Consider the following 17512-nt stretch of genomic DNA (forward strand, 5'->3'; position numbering starts at 1 on the left):
CATTAGGCCCCCCCACAATTGAACCCCAACTGTTCTATCAAAAAGAGTTTAGCCAGACTTGTACACTGCTCTGTGGCATTTAAACCACCATTGGTGGCTTAGTACCTGGTGGAGCCCAGATCGCTGCCCTGGAGAATCTGGGGACCTCGCCCCGCCCTCTGGCTTGCTCCATCAGGGCTGCAACTTAAGACAACCAGGGGATTAGTGGCATTGTAGTCCCAACACCCTGCAGGGCCCAGAGCAAAGGTGGATGTCCTCACATCTGGGCGAATTGCTGGGTGCTCTATTTGTTGCTATGAACCCGGGTTCCAGGGATACGGCTGAGTTCACACAACGTGGGCAATAACTACCCAAACCCTGATCCCCACATCACAGTAACGTTGGTGGATTCTTCCAGGCATTTCTTGTAAGTTTCTTTATCTATGGAGATTATCCTTCAATAACCAAGGTCACAGTTCAATTTCTGGTCTTTTCTCCTCCAAAAAGCCTTTTCAGCTCGGATTGAAGGGAAGGGAAGGATTGGTACTCCTTGCAGACAGCTGGTCAATCAATCCATCAATCAATCATAGAAACATTGAAGATTGATGGCAGAAAAAGACCTCCTGGTCCATCTAGTCTGCCCTTATACTATTTTCTGTATTTTATCTTACAATGGACCTATGTTTATCCCAGGCATGTTTAAATTCAGTTACTGTGGATTTACCAACCACGTCTGCTGGAAGTTTGTTCCAAGGATCTACTACTCTTTCAGTAAAATAATATTTTCTCACGTTGCTTCTGATCTTTCCCCCAACTAACTTCAGATTGTGTCCCCTTGTTCTTGTGTTCACTTTCCTATTAAAAACACTTCCCTCCTGGACCTTATTTAACCCTTTAACAGATTTAAATGTTTCGATCATGTCCCCCCATGGCAAGGGCAAGCTAGGAGGGAGGTGGTGGTAGAGCCCAACCCGTGTTCAGCAGGTCGTGGGCACGCAGCCCATCCTTGCAAAGGGTTGCAGGGTTGCATGGGGGGCGGGAGAGGTTGGGGGGCGGTGCTGGGGGGCGAGGCCCGGCCCGGGGGCTATAAAGGCTGCCTCCGCCCGGCTCTCGTCCGCTCGTCCGTCCTTCCTCGCTCAGCTGCCCGGCTCGCTCGCTTCGCTTTCCTCCCCACGGACGCCGCCTCCGCCTCCTCCGCTGCAACGCTTCGCTCTGGGGGCTTCGCTTCCTTTTCCCTCCGATCGCAGGTGAGGCTCGGTGGCTGGGGAGGGGGCTTCGCCTGGATCTCCCCCCCAGGAGGGTCTCCCCCTCCGCTTCTCCCGGGGGTCGCCTCTTGGGTCTTGCCCCCTTCCCTCGTTCTCCCACCCGCTGCCTTGGCATTTGGGGCTGGGGTCTCTGCTTTGGTTCAAGGGGGACGACCGCAACGCCCCACCTTCCCCGCCTGGGCTGGAATAGCAATGGGAATAGAGTCAGAAAGGGACCTTGGAGGTCTTCTAGTCCAACTCCTCCTTCACCCATCTGCTGACCCACAATTGGGGCTGGGGTCTTCGTTTTGGCTCAAAGGGGCCGACTGCAATGCCCCCCTTCCAGGCTACAATATTCTATCAACCAGAAGAGAGCTGGAAAGAGACCTTGGAGGTCTTCTAGTCCATCCCCTAGTCCGCCCATCCACTGCCCTCGCAATTGGGGCTGGGGTCTTCATTTTGGCTCAAGGGGGCCGACTGCAATGTCCCCCTTCCAGGCTATAATATTCTATCAACCAGAATAGAGCCAGAAAGGGACCTTTGGAGGTTTTCTAGTCCATCCCCTGATTCTCCCATCTGCTGCCCCACAGTTGGGTCTGGGGTCTCCACTTTGGCTCAAGGGGCAATTGCAATTCCCCACTTTTCCCACCGGGGCTGTTACAGCAATGGGAATAGAGTTCAGAAAGGGACCTTGGAGGTCTTCTACTCCATCTCCTCGTTGGCTTATCTCCTGCCGCACAATTGGGGTTGGGGTCTTTGCTTTGGCCCAAAGAGGCTGACTGCAATGCCCCCCCCCCTCCAGGCTGTAATATTCTATCCCCCAGAATAGAGTCGGGAAGGGACCTTTGGAGGTCTAGTAGTCCATCTCATCCCTCCCTCATCTGCTCCCCCCTCCTGCAATTGGGGCTGGGGTCTCCAACTTTGGTTCAAGGGGCAACTGCAATGCCTCACCTTTGCCGCCTGGGCTGTAATAAGCAATCAGAATACAGCCAGAAAGGGACCCTTGAAGATCATCTAGTTCAGCCTGCCGGTTCAAGCAGGAGACCCAAACCCATTTCCATCCTAGGTGGTCTTTGGCCTGATTGTTCCCACAGGGTGAAAGACCTGCCTTCAGACAACCAGGTTAGATGAAGGCAGGAAAAGAACGCATTCACCCAGCATCCAAAACCTGGTTTGTTTTGGTTTTTTCCCCAAGCTTTGGGTGGATTGGGTGAATTGCGTTTCTCTTTGTGTGATTTGGGTATTTCACCAAGGCCACAAAAGTTAAGTTAATTTTAGTAACCAGGCTAAATGGGTTGTGTGAATGCAGACCATGGTTTGTGGTACACGGAGCCCTGCTTGCATGGAGCATTTTGGGGTCCTTCCTTGCTGTTTATTTTTGGGGTTCACTAATGTTTGAGAGATAACCCAGGTCATTTGAGGATCCATACCTTTTTTGAGGTGATGGGGTGAGCTGAACTTCCTGGTTTGGCCAATAAGCCATCTTTAAAATAAATTGGGGTTTGGATGAGTTTATCGTCAGTTAAGGTCTGAAGCATCAAACTGATCAGGAAAGACTTCATGGACTCAATCTGTACAATCTGGAGGACAGAAGGAAAAGGGGGGACATGATCAAAACATTTAAATATGTGAAAGGGTTCAATAAGGTCCAGGAGGGAAGTGTTTTTAATAAGAAAGTGAACCCAAGAAAAAGGGGGCACAATCTGAGGTTAGTTGGGGGAAAGATCAGAAGCAACGTGAGAAAATATGATTTCACTGAAAGAGTAGTAGATGCTTGGAACAAACTTCCAGCAGACGTGGTTGGTAAATCCACAGTAACTGAATTTAAACACGCCTGGGATAAAGATAGATCCATCCTTAGATAAAATACAGGAAATAGTATAAGGGCAGACTAGATGGACCAGGAGGTCTTTTTCTGCCGTCAATCTTCTATGTTTCTGTTTCAGGTTTTACCTGTTGGTATCCCCCGAGAATCGGATTCGAATTCCAAACACAAGTTTTTACCAAGTTGCTCTTTGATTTAAAAGCAAAAGAGTGTTTGTTGTGTGTTTAAGCCAGTTTTTTAAAATCAAGAAAATGTGGTTAACTGTCCTGCCTCTACAAATTAGGGATTGAGGGTTAAAGTTATTTATGGTTGATCTAATCAGGACACATGAAGAACCCAGCAGCTGAGGATTAGCCCGGCCTCTTCAATTCCCACATTAGGAAAAACAAAATAATCACAGATAAATTAATGGGTTTTTTGAAGCAAGGAACCACAGTTTTCTTTCAATGTGGATGGAGTTTGTGGTTTTACCTTAATAATAATCAATTATAATTTGGTGTAATTTTAATGTATGGTAAATGTTCACATGTATTGGACCTGTCTTTTCTTTTTATATTTCAGTAGATCTTGTATTTTTTACACGTTCTCTCTTTGGATCTTGGTTTTGCATTAATGCAAGTTTATTTATTAGATTAGATTATCTAGAAACATAGAAGTTATCTAGAAACATAGAAGTTATCTAGAAACATAGAAGTTATCTAGAAACATAGAAGTTATCTAGAAACATAGAAGATTGATGGCAGAAAAAGACCTCCAGGTCCATCTAGTCTGCCCTTACACTATTTCCTGTATTTTATCTTAGGATGGATCGGTGTTTATCCCAGGCATGTTTAAATTCAGTGACTGTGGATTGATCAACCACGTCTGCTGGAAGTTTGTTCCAAGCATCTACTACCCTTTCAGTAAAATAATATTTTCTCAGGTTACTTCTAATCTTTTCTCTAACTAACCTCAGATTGTGCCCCCTTGTTCTTGTGTTCACTCTCCTATTAAAAACACTTCCCAAATTGTAGTCATAAATACATTAAAAAAGAAGTCAAATATAAAAGTCTAAAACTATAAAACCCCAGTTAAAAAAAATAAAATATATATTTTGGGGTGTCGCTTGGAAACTGTCCCACATCTGGTGCAATCTTGGCAATGTCTGGTTTCACTAAAGAGGATCCTTTTTCTTCCTTTTTTTTAGTTTCTGTTTTTCTCTGGTCTGGTGCCACCCTGAGCTGGTTCCGTCTCTGGGAAATTGCTCAGTCAGGGTCATATTGTGTAGCAAAAACTGTTGGTGTGATGCATTCAAATCACAGCTGGTCAAAAAATGAGCCTTTTCTAATATAATTCATCTTCAATTGGTATGATGAATTCTTAGACAAAATTATGATCTGTGCAGAAATGGATAAATTAACCATGGAAAGAAAAGATAAAGACGAGCTGGAATATTACCAAAGTTGGAATAAATTTTACTCTTGGTTAGAAAGTCGGGAGAAACAAAAAATAAGAAAACCAATGAAATAGTCAACTCACTTAAATAACAAGGAAATAAAGGAACAGAGGATCGATTGAATATAGGAATAAAAGGGATACCAATGTAAAACGTATGTAAAATAAAATCTATATAATATTAGAAATATTAAATGATGATAATATAGAAATATCACTATAAAAAATAAGAAACAGGACCACCACACCTCATTGAATGTTTTTAAAATGTCTTGTTTGTGTTTGTTTATGTATGTTTATAATAAAATTATTTTTTTTGTAAAAAAAAAATATAAGCCTTTGCTGAGATCTCTCAGGATCTCCCAATGTTCAATTTAAAGGTAGGCAGATGTACAATAAGAGACTTGTTTATAGAAATATATACTGTCTTTTTAACTGTATAGAAATTCAATATTTTTTTTTGTAAAAAAAAAAGGTGGTGGAGTTTTTTTTCCAAGCACAGAAACTTTAAGATGTATGGACTTCAACTCCCAAAATTCTCCAGCCAGCCACAGGGAATTCTGGGAGTTGAAGTCCACCCACCTTAACATTTTCCGGGTGGAGAAACACTGATTTACAGAGTTGGAGGGGACCTTGTAGGTCATCTAGTCCAGCCCCCTACCCAAGCAGGAGACCTTACACCATTTCTGACAAATGGCAGTCCAATCTCTTCTTGAATCTGGAAAGTCACATAATCAATTAATCGTCAGTCGTAACAAATGATAAATACTAGTCTGCTATATTCAGGTATTTTTTTTCCTCATTCTTTTTATTTCTGCAGGATAAATATTATGATTATTCCGTGTCCTTTTTCTGCCCGTCTTTCTATGGCACTTCGAGGGAGTTCGTCTGAATTTGTGTCAAACCAATTTGACAAATGGGAAACCTTTAGAGAAGCTTGATCAAACCGATCGATCGATCCTGATATACTTGAATAAGGTAACTTCAAGTCTTTTTTTTCTTCAGTAAAAAGGTTTTTTTTCCCCCCTGCACATCAATAACAGAAATAACATACCTCTCATATACCTTCAATAAACATCAATAAACTAATATTGAAAACAATAGTACAATAACCGAAGTTGCATTCCAATTTGTATGCCGCCCCGAGTTTTCGGAGAGGGGCGGCATACAAATCCAAATAATAAATAAATAAAATAAATAAATTTTAATGTTATTACAATTTTATTATTCAATCCATCTCAATCTTCCCTCTCTCCACTCCCCTCTTTGGCTCTACTATTTTTTTTTTTAAATTATTATTTTTACTGATTGGTTTTGTCCAATACACAATGAGGGTTTTAGTGGGTATACACATAGTAAAATACATAATGAAGGTTATAGAGGAGATACTCATAGTAAAATATATCTAAGAAAGAATAGAAGAGAAGAAATAGGAATAGAACATATCAATGAAAGAATAGAAGAAGAGATATAGGAATAGAAGAAAGGTATAGGAGATATAGGAGAGCAATAGGACAGGGGACGGAAGGCACTCTAGTGCACTTGTACTCGCCCCTTACTGACCTCTTAGGAATCTGGAGAGGTCAATCGTGGATAATCTAAGGGTAAAGTGTTGGGGGTTTGGGGATGACACTATGGAGTCCGGTAATGAGTTCCACGCTTCGACAACTCGGTTACTGAAGTCATATTTTTTACAGTCAAGTTTGGAGCGGTTAATATTAAGTTTAAATCTGTTGTGTGCTCTTGTGTTGTTGTGGTTGAAGCTGAGGTAGTCGCCGACAGGCAGGACGTTGCAGCATATGATCTTGTGGGCAATACTTAGATGTTGTTTAAGGCGTCTTAGTTCTAGGCTTCCTAGGCCCAGGATTGAAAGTCTAGTCTCGTAGGGTCTTCTGTCTCGAGTGGAGGAGTGAAGGGCTCTTCTGGTGAAGTATCTCTGGACATTTTCAAGGGTGTTAACTACCTACCTTCTTGTACCCTCTATTGCCTTTCCTACTACCCATTCCTCTTCCTTCCTTCCTTCTTCCTTCTCTGCCTCTCCTTCTACTTTCTTTCCTTCCTCCTTCTCTGCCTCTCCTTCTATTCTCACTTTTCTCTCCTTCTTACCTACTTCCAGGGGTGGGCTGCTGCTCGGACAGTGGGGAGGACACAGAGGGGTAGCAAAAATGGATCTCTACCCCAGAGCGTCCACTTTTCACTGAAATATGTTGAAAGAAAATGCATAAGTCACGCCCACAGTGTGGTAGTAAAAATTTGGGTAGCCTTTCACTGCCACCGCACCACTCAACCTTTGTTATAGATGTGCAAACCTCCCCCACACCTACACCCACACCAAAACCCAACACTCGGGTTGATGACGGCGGTGTTTATTTCTTCCCTGTCCGAATGAGTCAGCAAACACTGTCTCACATTTTGAGGAAATGACCAAAGCAAAAACTTTTACAAAACTTTTGCAAACTCCGGGTGTCCCCTTTTAATCCCATTTCTTTCTTTTTCCTTTTTTCACAGATTTTTTTTTATTTTCTCACCAATCACAGTACAATGTAAAGTACCAACAACATCAAATTGTTTGAACACATCAATCATTCAATTAAAAAAATTATGGTATACAAATCCAATGCTACCTCCTCTACTTTTGACATCTGGATAATAAATAGCTGCTCAGATTTCTGATATATTTGGCCAACCTGGCGCTGGAGAGGCAGGAGGGGAGGGGGCATCTATCTCTGGGGTGGGAGAGGGTCGGATATGGTGGGAGCCACGGAGTTAGCCGTTCCAGGGGAACGAGGGATCGTTGCTTAATAGCGATCCCTTGTTCTGGCTCTGTGAGCTCAACCCTGGGCACTGGTGATGAGTGTAACTCTGGCCCTGGGCTCAGGTTGTTGCTACTCAATGCCACGTCGGTGGTAAATAAAGCTCTCCTCATCCGGGATTTGATCCTGGATGAGGAGGCCGACCTGGCATGTGTCACTGAAACCTGGCTGGGCCCGGAGGGAGGAGTTCCTCTCTCTGAAATTTGTCCAGCTGGGTTTCAGATATGGCATCAACCTCAACGCCAGGGAAGGGGGGCATGGGGGAACTGAGATATTCTTTCCCCCTAGGCCTTTACAATTTACGCATGGTATGTCTGTATGTATGTTTGGTTTTTATAATAAGGGTTTTTTTAGTTATTTTAGTATTGGATTGGATTGTTACATGCTGTTTTTATCATTGTTGTTAGCCGCCCTGAGTCTACGGAGAGGTGAGGCATACAAATCCAATAAATAAATAAATAATAAATTGTATTAATATGCTATTTGCTAATACATCTTTTAAGCTGATCCAAATTTTAAATGCCTCAAGTTAATTAGGCTGCAGTGTTTCAAATTTCTCCACATCTCTTCCATTTCAATTTTCATATATTAACCTTTTAATGACCATTGAAAAGGAATTTAAAAAAATAAAAGGGATTTAAAAAAAAAAAGAAGATAAATACACATCCCATTTCTGTCTGATTTCCCCAGAAAGGAGGGTAAAGGCGAATTGACAGGGAGGTCAAATCTGACTCTTTTAATTCAAGAGAAGAAGCAAATCAATTTGTTTCTACATGGAAACAGGTTGTTTGGGGATTTTTGCTTATACAGTCGGAAATGACAAATCTTTTTATTGCAGAAGTTACAGGTAGTCCTCAACTTACAACCGTTCATTCAGTGACCGTTCAAAGTTACATCAACGCTGAAAAAGTGACTTATGATCACTGCTGCAAAACGGGGCGAACCAATAGCAACCCGCAATAGTTTGCGACTCTCATAAATGTGAATCAGTTGCCAAGCATCTGAATTTGTGTGTGTGTGTGTGTGTCTAACTTTTTTTATTTTTCTGCACCTTGAAACATACATAAATGGAAACACATGTATCACCATAGTCAATCATATCTGAAAATGCGCACATACATCTATATCTAACAGTGTGTTTGACAGCAGAAAAAGACCTCATGGTCCATCTCGTCTGCCCTTATACTATTTCCTGTCTTTTATCTTAGGATCTTTGTTTATCCCAGGCATGTTTAAATTCAGTCCCTGTGGATTTACCAACCATGTCTGCTGGACGTTTGTTCCAAACACCTACTACTCTTTCAGTCAAATAATATTTTCTCCCGTAGTTTCTGATCTTTCCCCCAACTAACTTCAGATTGTGTCCCCTTGTTCTTGTGTTCACTTTCCTACTAAAAACACTTCCCTCCTGAACCTTATTTAACCCTTTGACATATTTAAATGTTTCGATCATGTCCCCCCTTTTCCTTCTGTCCTCCAGACTCTACAGATTGAGTTCATGAAGTCTTTCCTGATACGTTTTATGCTTAAGACCTTCCACCATTCTTGTAGCCCGTCTTTGGACCCATTCAATTTTGTCAATATCTTTTTGTAGGTGAGGTCTCCAGAACTGAGCACAGTGTTATTCCAAATGGGGTCTCACCAGCGCTCCATACAGCGGGATCACAATCTCTCTCTTCCTGCTTGTTATATCTATCTTATATAGCAAATTCATATTACAACAACTAAATTATATCTAAAATTAAAAGAAAGACTAAATTTAATCTAAAATAGAATAGAAAAAGAAAAAAAGTAATATAATAATTATAATAATAAAAAGGGGTGGCATACAAATCTAATAAATAATAATAATAATTATTATTATTATTAATAATAATAATAATAATAATAATAATAATTATTATTATTATTATTATTATTATTATTTAGATTTGTATGCCGCCCCTCTCTGAAGACTTATATTATACCAAAATATAATAAAAAATTACATACCGGTACATTTTCCCAATTTTCTAATATTCAGCTCTCTGCGCCCCCCACCCCCCAAGCATCTGAAATGTTATCATGACCACGGGGAGGCTTTGATGGCCATGAGTTGAAAAACGATCGTCAGTCACTTTTTTTCAGCACTGTTGTGACTTCAAATGGTCGCTAAGTGAGCTGTTGTAAGTCGAGAACTGTACCCCAATCCACGAGCTCCCCAGAAGGTACAGTAACGAATTTGAGGGTTCACCTGCGTTGATCCCACGTCAAACAATGAACTTTCTTCTTTTTTTCTCCTCCGTGTAGACAGAGCTCCTTCCTCTGGTCTTTTGGTTCCCACGCTCCACAGCGGCTTTTGCTGGTTGCTTTTCCTTCGCTTCCTCCTCTCGGCCTAAAACCCTCCCGAGCCTCTCACCATGGTTGGATTCAAGCCCTCCGACGTCCCTCCAACGGCAGCAGTGAAGTTTTTGGGAGCCGGGACGGCAGCGTGCATCGCTGACCTGATCACATTCCCTCTGGACACGGCCAAAGTCCGCTTACAGGTGAGAAAACTGGTGGTGTCTTCCACTGTTGGCTCGCAAAAGAATGGAGTGGAGTAGGAAAAGCAAGGATACAGGAGAGAAGAAGGAGATAGGATAGAATAGAAAGCAGAATAAAATAGAATGAAGAAGGAGGAGGAGGAGAGGGAGGAGAAAGAAACATTTGGAGCAAGTAAATCAATGAAAAAAACCCCTACAAAGACAGGGTTTGCAAAACATTGTTTGCAGAGAGTAACAATGAAAGAGTTTGCAAGCCGGTAAGAGCTGGGAACATCGTTAGCACCTGGTTAGGGCTGGAAAGAATCATTCAGAGCAAGTTAGAGCAATGAAAAAAAACCCTACAAAGACTTAGGGCTTGGAAAACATTCTTCGCAGAGAGAAACAAGGAAAGAGCTTGCAAACCAGTAAGAGCTGGGAACATTGTTAGTCCCTGGTTAGGGCTGGAGAGAATCATTCAGAGCCAATAAAACAATGAAGACAAAAATTACAAAGACAGGGTTTGCAAAACATTCTTAGCAGAGAGTAATAATGAAAGAGCTTGCAAACTGGTAAGAGCTGGGAACATTGGTAGCACCGCTTAAGGCTGAAAAGAAACATTCGGAGCAAGTAAAGCAATCAAAAAGACCTTGCAAAGACTTAGGGCTTGGAAAACATTATTTGCAAAGAGTAACAATGAAAGAGCCTGCGAGGTAAAAGGTCCCTTCCAACCCCATGGTTCTATCCTTCCCCCATTTCTTCCTATCCAGATCCAAGGAGAGAAGACGTCCCACGTCACCCCCAAAGTGGCACAGTACAAGGGCGTCTTCGGCACGATGGCCACGATGGTGAAGAACGAGGGCCCCAAAAGTCTCTACAACGGGCTGGTGGCTGGCCTCCAGCGCCAGATGAGCTTTGCCTCGGTCCGGATCGGGCTCTACGACTCAGTGAAACATTTCTACACCAAAGGCTCAGAACGTAAGTTGGCATCGGGGACAAGGCGAGAGGCCAAGAGGCCCGCTGGGCAGGCACCGGTGGGCCCAATTTCCCTCCCAAGTCAAGTTTGTGACCGCGAGTAGTTTTTGATTCACAACTTACAATTGAGCATGAACATTTTTCTCTCTCTCTCTCTCTCTCTTTTTCTCTTTCTCTATCTCTCTCCCTTTCTCTCTGTTTTTTCCTCTTTCTCTCTTTTACTTTTTCTCTCTTTTTCTCTCTATTTCTCCACCTCTCTTTCTCTCTCTGTTTCTTCCTCTCTCTCTTTCTCTCTCTCTCTGTTTCTTCCCCCCCTCTCTCTTTCTCTCTGTTTCTCTCTTTTCTATTTCTTCCTCTTTTTTTCTTTCTCTCTCTCTCCTTCTCTTTCTCTCTTTTCTCTCTCTCTCTGTTTCTTCCTCTATCTCTTTTTCTCTTTCTCTCTCTCTTTCTTCCTCTATCTTTCTCTTTCTCTCTCTCTTTCTTTCTCTCTCTCTTTTTCTCTTTCTCTCACTTTTTCTCTTTTGCTATTTCTCTTTTCTCTCTCTTTTTTTCTCTTTCTCTTTCTCTCTTTCTTTCTCTCTCTTTCTCTTTGGCAGATGCCGGTGTGGGCAGTCGGCTTCTTGCTGGTTGCACCACGGGGGCAATGGCAGTCATGGTGGCCCAGCCCACAGATGTGGTCAAAGTGAGATTTCAGGCCCAGATCCGGACCGATGGTGGCCGGCGATACCAAGGGACTCTGCACGCCTACAAGACAATTGCCAAGGAAGAAGGGGTCCGAGGCCTGTGGAAAGGTGGGCAGGGACAAATTTTTCCCCTCTGGAAATCCAGTCCTACTCCCAGACCATTCAAGGGGTCTCCATCCCAAATTGTATAACTAAAAGTATACTAAACAAATATGCTACAGTATATTATAAAACATAATATATGTTTTATATACTATATAGTTATATACCTAAAACAGTTATATCATTATATATTAAACTACATTAAAACTAAACAAGGAGAGAAGCAACTTAGAGTCTAAGGAGTTCTAATTTCCTGACAGTTAGAACGATTAGTCAGTGGAACAACCTGCCACCAGACGCTGTGAATGTTCCAACGCTGGAAGTTTTTAAGAGGATGTTGGATAACCATTTGTCTGAAGTAGTGTAGGGTTTCCTGCCTAGGCAGGGGGTTGGACTAGAAGACCTCAAAGGTCCCTTCCAACTCTGTTGTTGTTTGTTTACTATTAATTAGATTTAAATGCTGCCCTTCTCTGCAGACTCAGTGGGGCTCCCAACAAAATAAATACAATAATGCAATATACAAGAAATCTAAATTTAAAATTAGATCTAAAAGCCCAATACATTTAAAACAATTTGTTGTTGTTATGATGATGATAATGATGTAGAGAGTCTCAATCTTCCAGGTCATGGTTGTCCCAAAGGTGATTTTTTTCAGGAAGCTACTGAACTTTCTGGTTTTTTTCTTTGAAGACGTTTCAGTTCTCATCCAAGCAAGTAGTAGATGCTTGGAACAAACTTCCACAGTAACTGGATTTAAACATGCCTGGGATAAACATAGATCCATCCTAAGATGAAATACTTGAAATAGTATAAGGGCAGATGAGATGGACCAGGAGGTCTTTTTCTGCCGTCCATCTTATAGGTTTCTAGGTTTCTAAGCAGTTTCTTCAGCTCTGACTGAATGTTGTGGAATGGAAGGATTTATATTCCTTGCAAACAGCTGGTCATTTGCATCCTTTTAGAGGGTCGTTGAGGCCCCTTGGAGGTTTGTCTGAGTCATCTAATAGTGCAAATGAATGTGGAGCGGCTGAAAGGACTGTGTTGTGGAGCTGTGTTTTGTGCAGGAGGTTTCAGCCATTCCAAGAAGGCTCCACGTCCATTTGCGCTATTAGATGACTCAGACAAACCTCCAAGTGGCCTCAACGACCTTCTAAAAAGGATGCAAATGACAAGTTGATGCAAATGACCAGCTGTCTTCAAGGAACATCAATCAAACATCAATCCAGTCAGAGCTGAATAAGCTTCTTGGATGAGAAGCAAAACATCTTCAAAAGTAAAAACAAGAAAGTCCAGGTGCCTCCTGAAAAAAGCACCTTTGGGACAACCAGGACGTGGATGATGGAGAATCTCGACAGATGTTTAGCCTTCCAGTCTGTTCTGCCTGCGTGTTTCAACTGCCCGTAATTACAGGGTAATTAGTCCAGGAAGACACACACCACACAATAAAAGGAAAACCCAAAAGTTTTTATGAACAGAAAAAAAGAAACAGTTCCCTTTTTAAATGTCAAAGGGATTTTCTGGTACACACAAAGCACAGGTTAAATGCAATCCAATTGCTCACTCAATAACTGGGAAATTGAGTCCAATTCTAAAGTCCAGAGAGTCCACACACACAATCTTGAACAGCACAAAAACCACGATCTTGACGAAACAATGAATCAGATAAACTGCCATGAGGCTAAAACACCAGGCTGCACTTTTATCTGTAGCACTAATTACAGCAGCCCCACCCAACCACAGGTGGCCTCATTTTCTCTTGTAATAATCCTTCAGTTGTTGTCTCCTATGCATCACTCTACGCATGCGTGGATGTGTCATTAATTCTTGTTCAGAATCCAGGGGTGATACAGATGATTGATCACCTCCTGGGCTGTCTGCCAAACACCCCTCTTAGGTTAGGTTAGGTTTATTGGATTTATATGCCGCCCCTCTCCGTAAACTCGGGGCGGCTCACAACAATAATAAAAAACAGTACAGTACACAATACCAAATCCAATGCCCACCCATCCAGTTCCAATTTAAATTAATAATCTCATAAAAAACAGCCTGTCACTCAGGCTTCCTTGGTCAGAGGAGGCTTCGTCGGCAGATTCCATCAGGAGCAAAACAGGCCTGCGGCATGTGGATGTCTCCCCCACCTCCACCTGCACATTCCTTGCGGCAGGAGCTGGGCCAGAGCTAACCACAACACAGTCATGGGTTGAACACTCTGCGCATGCCCTGTTGAATCTCTGCAAGGTGTCCCCTTTTTTTCATAATTTCTCACTCTTTTTCCCCCCCTCACACAATTAGGGACCCTTCCCAACGTATCCCGAAACGCCATCGTGAATTGCGCCGAACTGGTGACCTACGACATCATTAAGGATACGCTGCTCAAATCCCGTCTCATGACAGGTGAGAAAGAGAGACTGCGTTGAGCTGGTGCTGTTCTACTCTTTTGTTTTGTGTGTGTGAATGCCGCCAGAAGGGATGTGCACAGGGAGTCCTCGAGTTACAACCATCCGCTCGGTGTCCGTTTGAAGTTAGAACGGCACATGTAACTGGTCCTCAACACTTACGACAGTCCCCATGGTCACATGATCGAAATTCAGACGCTTGTATTAATGACAGTTGCAGCGTCCTGAGGTCACGTGATCCCCTGACAAGCAGTGATTCGCTTAATGACTGTGACAAGTAAGGTTGTAAAATAGGGCAACACTCACTTAACTACTGTCTCGCTTAGCCACGGAAATTTGGGGCTCAACGGTGGCTGTGTGAGTTGAGGGCTCCCTGAGTTTATGGGGTGCCTTGGGAGGGGGGTTTCTATCCCAGCCGTGGGCTCTGACTCGCTTTGTGTCCATCCCGTCCTGCAGACGACGTCCCCTGCCACTTTCTCTCCGCCTTCGGGGCCGGCTTCTGCACCACCGTCATAGCCTCTCCCGTTGACGTGGTGAAAACCAGGTACATGAACTCTCCTCCAGGCCAGTACCGGAACGCTGGGGGATGCGCCCTCAGGATGCTCCGAGAGGAAGGACCGCTGGCTTTCTACAAGGGGTGAGTCAGCCTCAGCTGTCTTCTCAGGGGAGGGTCTAGAGTTACGGGTAGTCCTCTAGTTACAACCACAATCTCTCTGCCTGTCTGTCTGTCTGTCTGTCTCTATCTCTCTATCATTTCACTCTATCCATCCATTCATCCATCATCTATCCATCCATCCCTCCATCTCTATCTACCCATCCATCATCTATATTAATTCATCCCTCTTTTTCTCTCTACCTATCACCTATCCAACTATTGGTCCATTATCTATCTACATTTAATTATCTATCTATCTATCATCTATCTATCTATCTATCTATCTATCTATCTATCTATCTATCTATCTATCTATCATCTATCTATCTATCATCTATCTATCTATCTATCATCTATCTATCTATCTATCTATCACCTATCTATCTATCATCTATCTATCTATCATCTATCTATCATCTATCTATCATCTATCTATCTATCATCTATCTATCTATCTAATCTATCTATCATCTATCTATCTATCTATCATCTATCTATCTATCATCTATCTATCTATCTATCTATCTATCTATCTATCTCTCTATCTACCTATCTATCATCTGTCTATCTCTCTATCTATCTATGATCTATCCATCCATTATCTATCCATTCATCCATCTTTCTCTCTCTCTATCATATATCCAACTATACATCTATTGATCTACATTTACTTATCTACCATCTGTCTATCTACATTTATTTATTTATTTATTTGTCAATCAAGTGTACGATAGTAGTTTATATAAACATAACATAGAAAGTAATGATAAAGGAAGATAATAGGAGAGTAGGACAGGGGCGGTAGGCACAATGATACGCTTATGCGTGGCACTTGCAGACCCCTTAGAAAAGAGAGAGGTCAGCTGTAGGCAATCTAAGGTTGAAGATTTGGGAATTGGGGGAAGAAACAACACAGTCAGGTAGTTAAGTAAGGTTCAGTGAAGTAAGACTACTTCAGCTTCAACTGCAACAACACAAGAGCACACAACAGATTTAAACTTAATATTAACCGCACCAAACTTGATTGTAAAAAAGTTGTCAAAGCGTGGAACTCATTACCGGACTCCATAGTGTCATCCCCAAACCCCCAACACTTTACACTTAGATTATCTACGGTTGACCTATCCAGATTCCTAAGAGGTCAGTAAGGGGCGAGTACAAGTGCACTAGAGTGCCTTCCGTCCCATGTCCTATTGCTCTCCTATATCTCCTATACCTTTCTTCCATTCCTATATCTCTTCTTCTATTCTTTCATTGATATGTTCTATTACTATATCTTCTTTTCTCTTCTTTCTTAGATATATTTTACTATGAGTATCTCCTCTATAACCTTCATCATGTATTTTACTATGTGTATACCCGCTAAAACCCTCATTGTGTATTGGACAAAACCAATAAAATAAATAAATAAATAAATAATTCCAGGTGTTGATCACTCTGCCGCTGAAGTCATATTTTGTGCAGTCAAGTTTAGAGTGGTTTAAATTTAGTTTGAATCTATTATGTGCTCGTGTATTGCTGCGGTTGAAGGTGAAGTAGTCACTAGCAGGAAGGACATTTTGGGGTATGATACTACGGTTAGATCAGTTCGGAGGCGACAAAGTTGTAAATTGCCTAATTTCAGTATTTCAAGTCTGGTGGAGCAAGGTATTTTGTTGCGGGAAGAGTAGTGAAGGACTCATCTTGTGAAATATTTCTGGACTCTCTCCATTGTATTTCTCTTTCTCTCTCTCTCTCTCTCTCATCTTCTGTATCTCTCTCTCTTTCCATCCATCATCTGTCTGTCTGTTTATCTGGCTGGCAGGCTACTTATTTCCTTAAGCAAATATTTTCCTTGTTTTTCTCCCCTGTAGCTTTACTCCCTCGTTTCTCCGGCTGGGATCCTGGAACGTGGTGATGTTTGTGACTTACGAACAGTTGAAACGTGCCTTGATGGCAGCCCGGACATCTTGGGGGACCCCATCCTGAGCCAACCAGCGTGGCAAAGTTTAAACCTTTTGCTCCAATCCCATTTCCATCCGTTTCCTCCGGTCTCCCGACCTGCACATTTCTACAACTCTGTGGCTTTCCCGTTGTTTTGAAAAATGTTTCGGAATGGTTTTAAGTGCTTTCACACCTCGGTCTGACTGTAGCTGCTGATTCAGGATCTGCAGATGTTTTAAAGTAATTTATCTTTGCTGGACATCCAGGAAATCAATTTTAATCCCTGCTGTTTGGAAGAGGATGCTTTTTAAACACGTTGGAGAATCCAAGATGCCCCCCTCTTTATCTTACGCAGTGTTACCTGAAGTCTTAACCATCTTGCACACCCTTTTAAACACAAATGGCATGAATTGTGTTCCGCTTGCACACTCACACTTCAAACCATCCCAAAAGGCTTCGCTTGGCCCCTTAATTAAATTGAATTAGTTCCCTTTTCAGGAATTGGGGAAGAATCAATTTTTCCAACCTTTGCTCGTTTCCAAGAGGTCTTTTTAAAAAATGACAACCTTCTCCAAACTGCTGGCATTTGGGGATGGCGGATTTGCAGGCCAAATGTGTTTGAAGACCCTTCTGCTTGGCTGGCAAGCCCCTTACTCACACATTACAAAGCTGAATTCGGTACCCTGAGAATTTGCCAAGCAGCTCAAATCCAGATTTCTCCACGTTTTTAACGACTGCCCTTCGGCACAGCTGATTGAAGGATGATCTGGCTTAACCGCACTTTTGTTCAGCTGCAAATTTTTTGTGTGGGGGGGAGCAGAAAGAAAAATTGCACTTAAAAAAGCTTTTATTTCCCGTAGGTGAGCCTGCTGTGAAATTATTTGTGATGTCGCGCTGATTTTTTTAAACGGAAAAAAATAATAAATATGCGCTACGAATGTCAATCTCTTTTTAAAAAAAAATAAAGCTCAAACAGAAAAGCAAA

At 42.3% G+C, this 17512-nt stretch overlaps 1 protein-coding gene across 2 annotated transcripts; it reads left to right on the forward strand.

The window, feature by feature from the left end:
• The first annotated feature begins 893 nt into the window (after nt 1-893).
• On the forward strand, nt 894-17512 carry UCP2 (uncoupling protein 2). 2 transcript variants are annotated; one of them, XM_070749454.1, is made up of 8 exons: nt 894-1226; nt 5303-5460; nt 9585-9820; nt 10564-10771; nt 11365-11559; nt 13846-13947; nt 14406-14586; nt 16458-17512. In XM_070749454.1, exons 3-8 carry the CDS (start codon nt 9695-9697, stop codon nt 16570-16572), a joined length of 927 nt encoding a protein of 308 aa, XP_070605555.1. In that variant the 5' UTR covers nt 894-1226; nt 5303-5460; nt 9585-9694; the 3' UTR covers nt 16573-17512. The 2 variants fall into 2 exon arrangements, with proteins under 2 accessions (XP_070605555.1, XP_070605556.1); XM_070749455.1 differs by lacking the exon at nt 894-1226 and adding an exon at nt 4493-4637.

This window comes from Erythrolamprus reginae, chromosome 4, assembly GCF_031021105.1.
Source record: "Erythrolamprus reginae isolate rEryReg1 chromosome 4, rEryReg1.hap1, whole genome shotgun sequence".
Classification (NCBI taxonomy): Eukaryota; Metazoa; Chordata; class Lepidosauria; order Squamata; family Dipsadidae; genus Erythrolamprus; species Erythrolamprus reginae.